This window comes from Abrus precatorius, unplaced genomic scaffold, assembly GCF_003935025.1.
Source record: "Abrus precatorius isolate BTA unplaced genomic scaffold, Abrus_2018 Scaffold2, whole genome shotgun sequence".
NCBI lineage: Eukaryota > Viridiplantae > Streptophyta > Magnoliopsida > Fabales > Fabaceae > Abrus > Abrus precatorius.
In genome coordinates, this window is record NW_020874362.1 from 29,178,332 (window position 1) to 29,193,595 (window position 15,264).

A 15,264-nucleotide genomic window follows, 5' to 3' on the forward strand; every position below is an offset into this window, starting at 1 on the left:
GATCAATATGTCGTTGTAACTTTCAGGATTAAATTACTTTTCCTTACATCCACTGCTTAATCATTATTGTTTACCCATGGGAGTGTTTGATGAAACATTCTTACTACTTTTGATCCATTATGGGGTTCAGCAGAGACAGATATTGTTATTCTTTCCCCTACATGGGCCATCACAGATTTGTCATAATCACACTTTTGCTATAAACATGCATTCGAATAATTTAGGTTATAGTTTATAAATTTTTTAATTTATTTTAATAAAATTTTTAAAACAACTTATTAAACTAAGTATTTTTTTGTAATTTATTATAATGATTTTTATAATCAAGCTATAAAATAATCTTTCATGCAAAAGAAAATTATCAAATTTATTGAATAAGCAAATAAGCTGTGTTTTTAAACACAGCCCAGATAATTTGATCTTCCGTGATTAATCCCATCCATTCATTAATTTTAGATGAAAATGACAGAAGTGGAAATATATGACAGCATTGATTTGAAGAGTGATAATATTTTTATCAGGCGAATTTAGAAGAACATGGTTATATTTAGTTAAGGGTATATGCTTCAAAATAAAGGTTTATAAAACTATAGAGAACAGATCTCACAAGTGAATGGGTGGAGGAAAATGATTTCAGGGATCAACTTGATTTTCTTATACAAATTGATGATCGATGTTGCGTCCCTTTACTTTATAAAAATAAGGAAGCCCAGGTCTTCCAAAAAGAAAAAGTCGAAGTAGACAAATCAAACTTTAGAAGTGGAGAATAGGAAGAAATCATTGAGATGTCTTATAGACTATCTTTGCCCTCATAATATAAAATGAAAATGCCAGAAGCTATTGTGAATAATTCAGATGAAAAATTGTCACTTGTGCCGCACTAAGAATCCGGAAGCAGATGTTTGTTTGGTGTTCCAGCAGCCATGTCGGTCCACTTTAGGCATTTCCAATTCACAAAATAACCAAATTTCAACATGAAATACACATTAAAAAAGTTTATTTAAATATTTAAGATTAAATTTAGGTAATTAACCATAATAATAATATTTTAGTAAAAAAATTTATTATATTTTTATTTAAAAATTATAATATTTAAATAGTTAAATTTAGCATTAAGAATCATGATTAACATAACTTCCTATAAATAGATGGATAAAGTCACGGGGATTTCAGGTGTTGGATTGCACGTGCCTCGCCAAGTTAGGGGAAAAATAAAGGAAGGAACAAAAACTAATCAGGCAGAGGAATGTTTGCCATCTGAAGTAAATTAATAGCTCGTCTACACTAACTGTTCTTACATGCTTCTCAGAATCCTCTGCAGTTGAAGATTACATCATATCTAGAATTATAATCATAACTATTCATCATATTAAAATGTTTATATTTATTATTTTTAAATAATATTTAATAATTTTAATGGATCAATACTATAACCAGTCATAATCTTAACTATTCAGTTTACTAAAAAAATCATATTTAATATCGTCTTTAAATAATAATTTAATGGATCCGACATTGGTTGCATATTGAAACTAAGTGGATGTGTAAATTAAACTATGCTAAGGAGACACTCAAATTATTCTAATTGGATATAAAATGCAGGCCTGCTTCTGTGTGATTCGACAAATGTCAAATTGGTGAATATCATTCATGAATTAGTAATTAACAGCATGATAAGTAGATTTGTAGAGTGGAATATGGCATCATTTGAATGCTATTGCACTAACACCACTCAGGTCACTCACTATATTTTGTGGTGAGAGGAGTTTCTTTTTTCAAATAAAAGTCAATTTGTTACTTTAATTTAGTAGTTCAATTACACCATCTTCCACTTTTGATTGAAGTAATTTTTTTAAAATAATTAAAATCTTTTATTTTTACAAATTCTCTTCATTATTAAATAAAAAAATTACTTATTTACTACTTATTTTACAATATAACAAGATTATTAAAAAATATGTAAAATAAAATAAAATAAAACTATTTTTTTTATAAGTTTTGTTAACTTCAATTTTTAGGATTGGATTTAAGTATCCACAAATAGAAAATATTTATGAAAAAATACACAGTTATTTTATTGAAGTTATAAAAATATAATAAATATTTATTTTTTAATAAAATTTTATTATTATTAGCTGTTTATCTTCTTTCTTAAAAATGAGGTTAACAAAAAAAAATTCATATATTTCTTGTTTTAAATTAAAAGTCGATGTTATAATTTGAAGACATTTTACGCAACAAATGGATTTTTAATAAGGAAAATGCTGGAAATGCTTTTATTTTAGTGCCAAAAATCCAGAGCTAATAAATTTTTGTGATGATTTTATGTCACAATTAAAGAAGGTGAATTACTCTTTAAAATTACACGTGCTTATCATATATGCTTCTCAAAATTATGAAAATAAAGTAATGGTTTAAATAATGAAATAACTAGTTATGCAAATCTCGTAGGGACAATGAATTCCTCAATCCTCACTTTAATTAGTTCATGAGAACAAGAGAGTAAAGATACACTAACGTCCTCTTCGATCAACTGGTTAAAGAGAGATTCTATCATAATGACGAGGGATCTTTGATTAGTAATAATTATCATGCGGTTCATTTATTTTTCTGCAAATTACACCTTATATTTTGCTTAGACTCAAGGTGTGTATGAATCCGCCTCTCTCTCTCTCTCTCTCTCTCTCTCTCTCTCTCTCTCTCTCTCTATATATATATATATATATATATATATATATATATAATGATCGATTTTTGTTAAGATAAAATATATTAAATAAACAAAAATCTATCTTTAAGACTAACCCAAATTTGTAACCAAATTCCATTGGAATAATTGTAGCATGGAATTGGAATACTTGCTATCATTTGAGATTGGGGAGGTGTGTTAGTGGAGAAATATATTCAAAGTGTAGCCAAAAAGATGGGCTAGTGACGTGGATGCCACCAATTTGTGGGTAGACCACTTAATTTAATTTATCCTCTGCCTCTCTCTTGAGCCCTTAACGGTTTATTAGAAGATAATGAAAAGGGTCCCATGTGTTCCTTTCTAAATAAAATAAATACAAATTTAAACAATTCTTTTATTCTTAAATTAGTCTTATTTAATTAATTTTTATTTTTAGCCTTTAAAAGCATGTGTTATTAATATCTTTTGAGAAAAATTAATAAAAGATTACCACATATTTTAAAAAAATATAAGAAATAAAAAATATCTAATCATAAATAAACTAATTCAGAAGATCAAGCAACAACAGTAACTTGCCACTAAAGATTTACTCGAATATTTAAGATAATATATATTTATGATTTAACGATTAATACATTTCATGTAAGTTTATTAGATGTTGAGCACCATAATCTGCCCCTATCGTTGGTGGAAGTGTTCTCATTCAATCTAGTTGATGGATTTATTTTGTCTCCACGTGGCGTGGACTTGGACATTCTTGGACTATATTTATTTTAATGGCACGATAATATAAAAAATGCGATACGCTTTATAATGTTGTTACGTGTTGGGTTTTCCTTTGGAAGAAAAGAACTCAAAATTTGGTCTTTTTTGTGTACTACATTTAAGCATCAGGTGGTGATGCAACTGTACATGAAAGCACACACGAATTCAGAAAAAGAATCCCACAACTATGGACCGTATCGAACATTGTTTTTTCTATTCATGTTCTTACCATATATGTAGATTGCTCATAACTTGTTTAGGAATTGAAAATAACATAATCTTTATATTTTGTTCAGATGTCCTTGAAATCAATTATAACAAGGAGACCCCATAAGCATCAAACCAAATTAAACTAGCAAAAGGGGTAGGACCAAAAAAAGAACTAGCACAAGTGGAGAAGGTTCAAACACATGGAGCTCTTGCACATTCCCTATACTCTACTTAGCAAGAAAGCCAATGGGAGTATGAGATTGCATGATATATCCCCTCCATTTTAAACTATGATAAATTATTGGCTTTAGCTGTTGTTTAATCTTCAACGAATTTCTTAGTCTTAAAAAAACATAGTGGATAGCACACGCAACTTATCATGCACAGATTAGGTTGGTCTCTAAAGTAATCACCTGGAAAACTGAATCTTAAAAGTGTTTAAATAAAAAAAAAGTAGAAAAATATTTATTAATATTTAAAAGTAGTAAAATTTTATTAAAAATTAAAATATTTATCATTTTAAAAATATAAAAAGTGTAATGAATGTTATGTTTTTAAATAAAAAATATTGTTTTTATATGTTGAAACTGAACCCTAAGAAAGGTTAATAAAAATTTAAAAAAAATAAAAAATATCATCATAGTATGGGAGTCTTTAAAAATAGTATTTGATTGAGAGTTTAGTTAATAAACTCTTTTAAAACTATACTTTATGTTATAAATGATAATAAAATTTATTAAAATAGATTAAAAGTAATTTATTTTGATAGTATCTACTAAAAAATTATCAAAATAAGTTAAATATAGCTTAGTCAAGTTATAAATTTTTCATAAACTCTTTTTAACATCCTTAAAAAATAGAATATAGCCCACCTTCTTTTCAGATGGTTTGATCATAGATGAATGAATATATGCTACGCTTTTGGAGCCACACTAGAAGTTTAAAGTAATTAAAGAATGGGAACTTTCTTTGCAGTAATAAAATAAGCGAAATTAGAGAGATGCTGTATGCAATCAGAAAGTTCTGCTATCCTTGTTGGAAAGTTGCACATTAAATTTTATCGTACACATGAACTACCGCACAACAGATGACACAAACCATAGTTTCCATCGTGACAAATTTGAACATGATTCCGAACAAGTTCGAGCACGATTCGTAAAGCATCATAACAAGCAAACTAGAGTAATTGGATAATTATAGTAATCAAAGTTCCCGTTTGGGATTATAGCGGAAGGGACTATGATCACTGTGATCATCATCAATATTAGTTTTCTTGGATAAGAAGACTTGAAAAGCCAAATTATTTTCTCCCAATGGGTCACTTTCCTCTGCACTATTGATGCTTGAGAATAATTTCGTTTTTTTTTACGGGTTGCTTGAGAATAATTGGTTGTGTAACTATTCGTCATTTCTCACAGAGAAAAAATTTGGTTGGAACCATATGAGGTGGGCAATGGTGGGTGATGAAGCATTTGCACTCAGCCCGCAAATTCAAAAGCAAATTACATGTGTTGATATTTTGAAAGCAACAGTCATGCATATTATTATTCTCTCTATGCCCGATAAAGAAAAATTGCCACCCTTTTAAACACATTTTTATTATTAATTAAAATTTATTAAACATTAAAAAATTATGTGGATCAGTCTTCTATTTTAATAATTATTACTCATATTTTTATATATGTTAAGAAAATATTATAAACTATATTCTAACACTCTTTATCTATCAAGAGGGCTTCACCCTATCGTAACAATGCTAATGCTATCACTACCTGACAAAAATTCTTACTCATATGTTTTTGCCAAAAAATAAAGTTGATTTTTTTACATCTTAATTTTTATATTCACTCTACATTTTTTCCTTTCCATTCACATCACTTGTCACATTTATTGTTTTTTTTTTTAATATTGTTCTCTTTCTATCTTTCTCTTTTCTAAAAAATGAACATATCATCAAGAATGTTAAGAGATATTTTTACCTTCCCTTTCCTCGTCATTGGAACCTAGAAATACTCGTTAGTGTAAGAGTAGATTGTCCAGCCACATACGGGCTTTTTCCTCTTTGGGCCGTCAGCGGGACTTTATAATTGGGACCAAAAAGTGTATAAAATAGAATATCAAATGAGAAAGCATATATGAAACGAGTGCATGCTTTTGTTGGGCTTATTAGCCCCGATAATAGAAAACAAATGACACGAGTTTCAGAGTTCAGATTGCCATTTCATGAAAAGTAATGCTTAAGATTAAGAGTATGTTTGATTATTATTTTTAAAATAGTTTTTTATTTTTAAAAACAGAAAATATTTTCAAAACAGTGATCAAACATACTCTAAAACACCCTCCTCAATGATTAAAAAAAAAAGAGAGAGAGATTAAAACATCCTTTACCCAACTCACATGATTACGTGTTCACACCTCAAAATTTTTCCATGATGATGATAAATTATATCACAAAAGTTGGATTGCTGAATCTCTTATAACGTTGAAACGCCATTTTGATTCCATTGCCCTTTTTGTTAACAATCATTTATCTCGGGCCCATTCTAATTCCGTGACACTTGTTCTCATCGCCACTCTATATGCCCAGATTATTTGGCATCGCTGTAGGAATTAATATAATCAGTGTGTTTTCTCTCCAGTGGCTGCCTCTCAGTCGCATCCACTGTGTATTAAGATGTGAAACACATATTAGTAATTTAAAACATACATGTATGTAACTTGTGACAGTATAAAATTATGAATGCAGAAATAAATAAATTGGCATGGTTATTGATGTACTGGGTCAACAGGTGGGAACATAAGCGTTGTTGAGAGGGTGGTAGTGTCAGATCGGGGCCATTGCCTTGTGGGCTTGGTGGGAATTGGCAAATGCATGTGCTCTTCAATGACTTTGTTCATGCCAATTTAGATCCACCATTTGGACGGTTGTGCCGATTACTTGGACCAACCGACCATTTCCCATTTATACACACCTCACCAATATCCAAATTTATTTATAAAATTCAGTCTCGTCCTCGTCGGAAATGAACGACACATTGCTTATTTGTACTCTCTGATCCATGCATATGCTTCAGTGGGGTCACCACACTTTGACACCTTTCACTCTCTTGAAATTATCTTCCAGAAAACGACGACCGTGTGATCAACCATCCAATATACGCAAAGGGACACTACCAATCCTCGTCCACGCCATTGCTCATAATAAACAAATGACTGGGCTACCTTACCCAATGCCATGCCATTCACGTTAGTGTCACTTATCTTCAGTACCCTCCATCTACTACAAATTCAAGTCATTATTTTTATTGTTAAATATCATGACAATACAGATATCAATCTAATATCTCTAACCATTTTTTTGTTAGATCGCGTTATTCATCGTTATCTCTTTTAAGAGAATGTATTAATATACATCCCCTTCATGTTTAAGAAACATTTTTTAATAATGAATTGAATTACCCCTAAAAATATCCTTCCCTAGTATACGCTCATACGATAGATGGGTATATCTTCTTTTTAGGAGCCTATGAGATGGCACTGGGAATGGGACCACTGGGGATGGTCAACGATCGCTTCCCATAAATAAGCGCCATCTAGATTGGACCCCCTGTTTTCATGAGGTCGAATTCAATAAATCCAAAAATGTTAGGCTCATGAAATTCACTAGCCTTCAAAAGGTTCAAACTTCAAAGATGCCGGGAGAGAGCCGCTCTATCATAACTCAATAGTCAAAGTTAGGTGTAAATCGCGTACTAGTCTGAACGGTCAACCCAGCTGAAAATCATTTCAATTTTTCCAAGGAAAGTTGTTGAAAGTTCGTAGAAAAGAAAAAGAAAAGCAAAATAGACGTAGACTTTATTTGTCCCATAGAAAATTCGCCAACGCAATTTTCATATCAAACTGAGGGACCACAACAAGAAAAGAAACCAATCATAATTTAATAATAAAACCTGTACGTGAGATGTTATTAATGCCTATACAGTATTATTCAAAAATAAAAAAAGGAATTGTCTGAATTTCGTATCTTTAGGCTTCTAATTTACTTACTGTGAAATAGATATTCCGTAAATTTAACAAGTCAGAGTTTGGTTGGACGAGAACCCGCGAGGAACAAAACTCCACATTGTAATAATTTTGTAGCAGTAAAAAGAAGGCAGGGAGGAGGAGTAAAGAAAGCGGTTACGACGGCGTTTTGGTTTTTTGTGCGTCCTGAAGGAAAAGAAATGGAAATGCAATAAACTAAGGAGCAGTAAAGAGAATTATATTGTCACAGTGACAGGAGTTGCAGTCCTGAATCCCAAACAGCCATTCCTTGTTTGGTAGCTGTTGTCTTTGGCATCCCATTTTGAATTCTCTCTCTCTCTCTCTCTCCACACCTTCCCCCCTTAAAATATCCACACTCCCCCTCTTCTCTTCAAAATCAAATTCTCTCTCTCTCTCTCTCTCTCTCTCTCTCTCTCATTCGTCTCTCTATTTTCCCGCCGCTTAGGTACATCGCTTTCACCTCATTACTCTACCTATTTTCTGCTACTCCAGGTTTCGAAAGGAAGAGAGAAATGTCGTTCACTTCTAGTTCCAGGGGAGGAATAACGACGGACCCCCAAATCTCAAAGAAATGGACACACAGAGAAACAAGTCCGGAAAGAACCAAAGTTTGGACCGAGCCCAAGCCCAAAACGCCCAGAAGAGTCTCCGTCGTTTACTACCTCTCCCGGAATGGCCAACTCGAGCACCCTCATTTCATGGAGGTTCCTCTCTCCTCTCCTCATGGGCTCTACCTCAAAGACGTTATCAATCGTTTGAACCTTCTCCGCGGGAAAGGCATGGCCACCATGTACTCTTGGTCCGCCAAACGGTACCCTTTTCGTTCCACTTCAATTCTATTTTGTTTTAATAGTTTTTCTCTTATTGACGGTGCTGCTCGTGTTTCAGGAGCTACAAAAACGGCTTCGTTTGGCACGATTTGTCGGAGAACGATTTCATCTACCCCACGCAGGGGCAAGACTACATTCTCAAAGGATCGGAGATTCTCGATCACGCTGCTTCTGCCGCGAGGTCTAACAAATCCGAGGACGATTCCGATTCTCCGGTGGTCATCACCAGGCGGCGCAACCAGTCGTGGAGCTCCATAGACTTGAACGAGTACCGAGTTTACAAGTCCGAATCGTTCGGTGATTCGGCCGGGAAAATCGCCGCCGACGCGTCGACTCAGACGGACGACAAGCGGAGGCGGAGGAGGACGGCGAGGGAAAAGGAAGGAGAAGAAGAGAAGAGTGAAATTGAAGTGGAGATGGAGGGAGAGAGGGTTCCGCACGGGACGTGTCATAATCAGAGTACGGAACTGAGTAGAGAAGAGATCTCGCCTCCACCGTCGGATTCGAGTCCCGAGACGCTGGAGACGTTGATGAAGGCTGATGGACGGCTGGGATTGCGATGTTCGGAAAATGAAAAGGAAAATCTAGCGGCTGAGAGCTTTCCTAGTGGGAGGATGAGGGCTTCATCGGTTCTGTTGCAGTTGTTATCGTGCGGTGCCGTGTCTTTCAAGGGTAACTCGGTGAAAGATGAAGGGTTCTCGTTGGTGGGGCACTACAAGTCGAGGTTGCCCCGCGGAGCAGGGAATCATGAGGGCAAGGAAGCTGGGACAATAATGGAAATTCCAGATTTGAGCAGGGTAAGGTTGGAAGATAAAGAGTATTTTAGTGGGAGTTTGATCGAAACCAAAAAAGTGGAAGCCCCTGGTTTGAAAAGATCTTCTTCTTACAATGCAGATAGGTATGTTATGTCATGTTATGGTCCATTCATTTTTTTTATTCAACACCTTATATTTTTATTCATACATTTATTTTTTGAACAAATGTTTTAAGGCTACTTATTAGTAAATTCCTTTGTGAAACAGTGTTGTTTGCGATCCATGCCTGTCTTTGTGTACCTAGTAATTAGCAACGTTGGAGACTGTGGACATTGACATTCATGCAGTTTTGCTCCATAGGTTATATAAAAAAATGAAAATGATGTTTATACTAGTACATTAGTGTCAAATTTTAGTAATTTAAATAACGGAACAGATAATAAAAATCGGGGTTGAGCATATGTTAATACTTTTAGGACACATATAAAGCATCTTGAGATTGAAGACGTATAAAAAATGTTATTCAAGTTGAAGATGATTTTATATTATTTTGCTATACAATTTTGTAGGTCAGATTATTATAATACTATAATCTCGCATATAGTGTGATTTATGTCTCTACAATTGAGTGTGAAATTTGTTCAATTTACACAAATGAGTAGCTAGCACCTAGGTTTATTTGGTTTTGTACCCTAACATGAGATGCTGATAGTTGACAGTGGCGTGACTGCCCTATTCCATCTTGTAGTGTATGGTGAATAAATTATATACATCTTAATGCTAGTTATTGATGCAATTATTCGCACCCGTCTTTTTTATTTTGGCAATTTGGCCCCATTAAGTATTTGTCAACTTCTGTATGTGGGGTCCAATTTAAAGCATCCAAAGAGTTGATCACTCGCTTTTCATCATAAATTAACATGCCAGTTTGCCACCTATAATTATAGAGTAGTACGAAAACAGCGGGAACTGGGGTGCATCGAGAGAAAATAAAATAGGAACTTCGGTTGGGGGCGCGGGGCAACAATGTGTCAATACATTCATATATCATGGGCACTATTTTGATTGCTTTTACTGACTGCTGCTTATACTATCATTTAATCATCATGTACGGGAGATTTGGCATGTTATTAAATAACTCAATAACTGTAATAATTGATATTTTGTAATAAAACGAGCAATTCTATTCATACAATATTTTTATATATTTTTTACATAAATGAAAGATAGACACGGAATAAGATAGGTGATGTGATGAAAAAGAAATAAAAAATATATTATAAAAAATGTGATATAATTTTGTTGTTTGCATTAATATCTCTAACAAAATTGTTTTATGATTGGTAATTTTATGACATGTAAAAAAAATTGATTATATGATTATAGCAGTCATAAATTGCTTTAACAATAATGTTGTCTGAAGTTTGGACTTTGTCTTGTCTTCTGCTCCTTGCAGCGGTTCCCGGTTGCAAATCGTCGATCATGAAGGAGAAGTCGTGCGGGCAAAGTGCATACCGCGGAAGTCCAAGACACTTCAAACAAAGAAAGAAGAGGGTGCTTCCATGCATATTGTTAGCAGTAGCCAACACGGGAGCAAAAGATTTGAAGCACAAAAATAAATTGATACATTGAGTGAATATGAAACGAAAGGAAACCTTGCCGATGGAGGTTTGTTGCTGAACAAAAGCTTAGAGAAATCAAGTTAGAACGAACTGCGTGGAAGAATGTATAAAATGGATAGAGATAGGATACTAATCAAGCAGGGGGCATTTTAGTGCATGGAGGGCATGTACGTCAAGAGATGAAAAATACTAGTTTGTAGCCCTTGTGCATTTTGGTCTAAAGTGAGGTACCTGTAACGGCTGGTCTATGTTTCCTTTCCTGGCGTTATATGGCTCGTGTGGCAGTGATAATTGCCTTTATTTTAATTTACATTTTAGGATACTTTATTAAAGTTTTAGATCTCACCACGTGAGTAATATTTAAACATCATTCTTCTATAAAACTCACAAAAGAAAAGAAAGAATGCTTTATTAAAAAATTGTTGAACCCTCTCCAAATAACTTGCAATTTGCAAGGTAATAATAATGTCTCTAAGCACAAAATGAAGTAAAACTTGCCATTTAATTTGTTGTATCCTTTTTCACTGTTAGTCCTTTGACTCGATAGATGGGAAATGAACTTGTCTGGGTATTGTACTTCACTTCGGCTTTGCCCGTTTCAAGCACGCGTGAGTGTGACTTTGACCACCGAGTTTTGGTGGGTCCTTGGGACTTGGGAGGGAGCATGCATTTGAATAAAGATACTTACCAAAAATTCGATTTCTTTTTGTCCTTTTGTCAGCATAAGAATGTAGGAGAATGAAAAGTTGCTACATTCGACCTCAATGATACTGATAATTACTTATTAAGGGAGGAAGTCAAGACCATTTTCACATGAGGTATATCATTTAAATGTCATTTTATTAGAATACTACTTTTTTAAATATTGATATCGTCCTACATTTTTTTTCTTTTTTTCCCTTTCTTTATATCATACAAATATAATTTCTCTCTTTATATTGATTTTATAGTTGGACCATGATTTTATTGCAAGATGGAATATTAGTAATCGTTCACACACAAATCCTGGTGGTTCGACTACAGGTAAGAGAGAGATTCCAAGTTGAAGACTTGTATTCTAGTGTATTGTGATAATGGTTTCTCCTTCTTGTCATTGTCCTCTAATAGGCGAGCTCTGCGGTATTTCTGACCCTAATTTTGTGTTTGTGTGATATTAATTGTAATATTAAGTGAGTGATTAGTAGGAAATTTCGTTATAGCATTATTTTTGGAGATCCATTAATTTTTGTCTTCAATGTTATTTTCTTAAACTAATTGTTATCATAGCTTGATAAAGTGACCAACTTTACGACTAAGGATGGTCATCCTAATCAAACTCCAAGTGAGTAGTAGTAATGGAGCGAAGTAGCCTCAAACCACTCACGAGATCACCTTTGGCCATAAACCTTAATTTTTGTAAGGTGTCAGAGAACCTCAAACATATATCAAAAAAGCCACTAGTTGATACCCCGCTCTCCTAACTTCTATTGTCTTTCTTTTTCCTTGTTTTTTTTTTTTTGTGTTATTTCATTATTCAACATCCAAATATAAGAAAATATGCTTGGACAAATTATTTAAGATATGTATACATTATGGAACATTTAGAAAAAAATATGAGACCAGAACGACACTTGTGATTTGTACCAATACCATAGCTTTTATTAATAGTTTTTTAACCAATTATAGGGCATGATAATTTTTTAACAGCAATTTCATTTGTCCATTTTTTTCATTCAATCTAAACAATGGAGCATATTCTCCCATCTAGAATGTGAAGTAGGAAAAAAATTCCAATACTCTTGAGTGCATATTTTTTTCTCATAAAATAATATTACTCTTTTTTTATAATTTTTAATTTAAATTTTTAAAAAGTCCAATAAATAAAATTAACCGTAAGAGAATAGATACTATAGTACACAAAATTTACTCGTTAAGTGCAAGTGTGGAATTGAATATTGTATTTTTGGTTTGGGCCAGAAAGCAAGACCTGAGCCGATTAACCTAGGCCCATCAATCAGTTCTGTGCTTTGTTTTTTTTTGTTGAAATTTCAAACGTTCAGTATGAACATTTTTTATGTAGTTTAGTATTTTGGTAATCTCAGTCTTTTTTACTTAAATATTTTAAAATATTATTTTTATATTAAAAATATATTTATTATATTAAATAAATTAATTGTTCATGAGGGTCTTAAGCAGCTTGACTAGGAATATAAAGACATGAAAGTATAATAATTTTTTAATAAAATACTAATATCATTAATTATTTTAACTTAAACACTAAAAATTTAGGTTAATAATAGATTATCATCAACTTGCTTAAAAAAACTTTCACCTAAAAGACAGCGTCAACTTGCACTAGAAAGAGACAAACTATGCATATATTAGTTGTTGATGCAATAACAGTTAGAAACATTAAACCAAATCAAAATAAAACGAATACGTGTTCCCAAAAAGGAATACAACAAATAGTGATTTTCATGTAATTTCCCCTCACTAATAGTTTCAATTGGACTCTTCAACAGAGACAAACAGAAACATAGGCCATGCATACGCGGTCACGCAATCTATTCTTAGCAATTCATCCAACACGAAAACTCGTATTGCCCCTTGTCTTGATGCATAGTTACAGTTAATACACCACTGTTTTCTATCCCTTAGCTGCAAAGGAAAAAGCAAAGGCAATTATTGCACTTCAACCGCGTCACTTCCCTCCTCAACCTATACATTATACATATATAGTGCAGTGTCCTCAAATTCCAAATAATTATATTCCTTTAGTTTCCCTTCCCACTAGACAACATTTTATCAATTAGGCAGATTCAAACAAGGCTATTCGTGCACTACTAACATACACGAACCATGAAGAGAGGCAGAGACATAGACATGGCTAATTGTTTGATGTTACTGCCCAAAGTTGGTGAAAATTGCACCAACCCATCAAGGGATAGAGTTTTAAAGGGTGGTGCCTTTCAGTGCAAGACTTGTAACAGGCAATTCCTTTCATTTCAAGCCCTTGGGGGCCACCGAGCCAGCCACAAGAAGCTAAAACTCATGGCTTCAAACCTTTCGTGTTCGACTATGAAACCAAAGGTGCACCAATGCCCGATTTGTGGGCTTGAGTTTGAAATTGGACAAGCGTTGGGAGGGCATATGAGAAAGCATAGAGCTGCAATAAATAATGGGTTTACAAACCATGATCATGCTGTGCCCAAATCTAATGCCACCAAAAGGTTTCGTTTGTGCTTGGACTTGAACTTGACACCTTATGAAAATGATCAGAACCTCAACTTAAGGACACCTGCGTTAAATTTCTTCATTTGACTGAGAAATCTTGTTAAGAGATTTTATTTTTTTTAACTATTTTTTTGGTTCTCATTTTGTCTTGTTTTTCGTTTATTGACTTACTCTTAACTCTCAAAGATAGATTTTTTTTTCATAAATATAATAGAATAACCAAATATATATATATATATATATATATATATATATATAAGATTCATATTCATGATGCTAAACTACTTTGAAAATTTTGCTAGCTACATTCATGTATACGATGTTTCCTTGCTTTAACCCAAGCCAAAGATTGCGACAAAATAAACAATAATGTGGTTAGCTTATCACTTACACACCTCTTTAATTAAAAAAAAATTAGATAAAAATGTATACTTTATGTTGGAAACTAAACGAAAGAGCTCATTTATTTATTGGCTACCACTAATGTTCTTAGGGGGTTAAAGCATTAAAAATTGTTAAAAAATATCATTAATGCACACTCACCATAATTTATAATATATATCTCTAACGTTGTTTTTAATAATTACATTTTTAATTTATAATGCACTCTTGAAGACGCTAATTAGCAATCCCTTGTACATTAGTAGAACAAACATTACAAAAAAAAATGAAACTGACACAATTGTCTTTGTTTATTATATACTAACATCATTTCATTGGGTAGAGTAAAATAAAGTGATGCTTCAGCACATTGTTTCTGCTACTACTGAAGCCTGTAATTTTAAAGTTATTTCAGATTATTTATATATAAGACAATACTTTATTATCGTTGACTGTTTTAAAAATTGTTTAAAATAACAAACATTTTAAAGACGCTAATTAAAAAATAAACAAAGCTTAAATATATTATAATAATTATTTTGTATGTTCTTCAATTACAATTTCATACTAATAACTTGCACAATAAAAATCAAATTTAAACATTAACATGGGTTATTTAAAAAAATTAATTTTAATTAAAAAAGTGATAAATTAAAAATAACATTTGAAATTATAATAAAACTATATTAATAATATTTTCGATAATTTTTTTAAAAATAGTGTCATAATATAGTTGTCGGATTTTCGTTATAAAG

At 32.6% G+C, this 15,264-nt stretch overlaps 2 protein-coding genes across 2 annotated transcripts; both read left to right on the plus strand.

Annotated features, from left to right (window-relative positions):
- Positions 1 to 8,203: 8,203 nt before the first annotated feature.
- LOC113859208 (protein UPSTREAM OF FLC) lies at positions 8,204 to 10,912 on the plus strand. The gene is made up of 3 exons (XM_027492023.1): positions 8,204 to 8,519; positions 8,597 to 9,436; positions 10,750 to 10,912. The coding sequence occupies exons 1-3, from the start codon at positions 8,221 to 8,223 to the stop codon at positions 10,910 to 10,912; spliced, it is 1,302 nt and encodes a 433-aa protein (XP_027347824.1). The 5' UTR covers positions 8,204 to 8,220.
- Positions 10,913 to 13,666: 2,754 nt separating this feature from the next.
- Positions 13,667 to 14,302, plus strand: LOC113859187 (zinc finger protein ZAT12-like). Its single transcript, XM_027492002.1, has one exon. The coding sequence runs from the start codon at positions 13,754 to 13,756 to the stop codon at positions 14,213 to 14,215; it is 462 nt and encodes a 153-aa protein (XP_027347803.1). The 5' UTR covers positions 13,667 to 13,753; the 3' UTR covers positions 14,216 to 14,302.
- Positions 14,303 to 15,264: the final 962 nt, after the last annotated feature.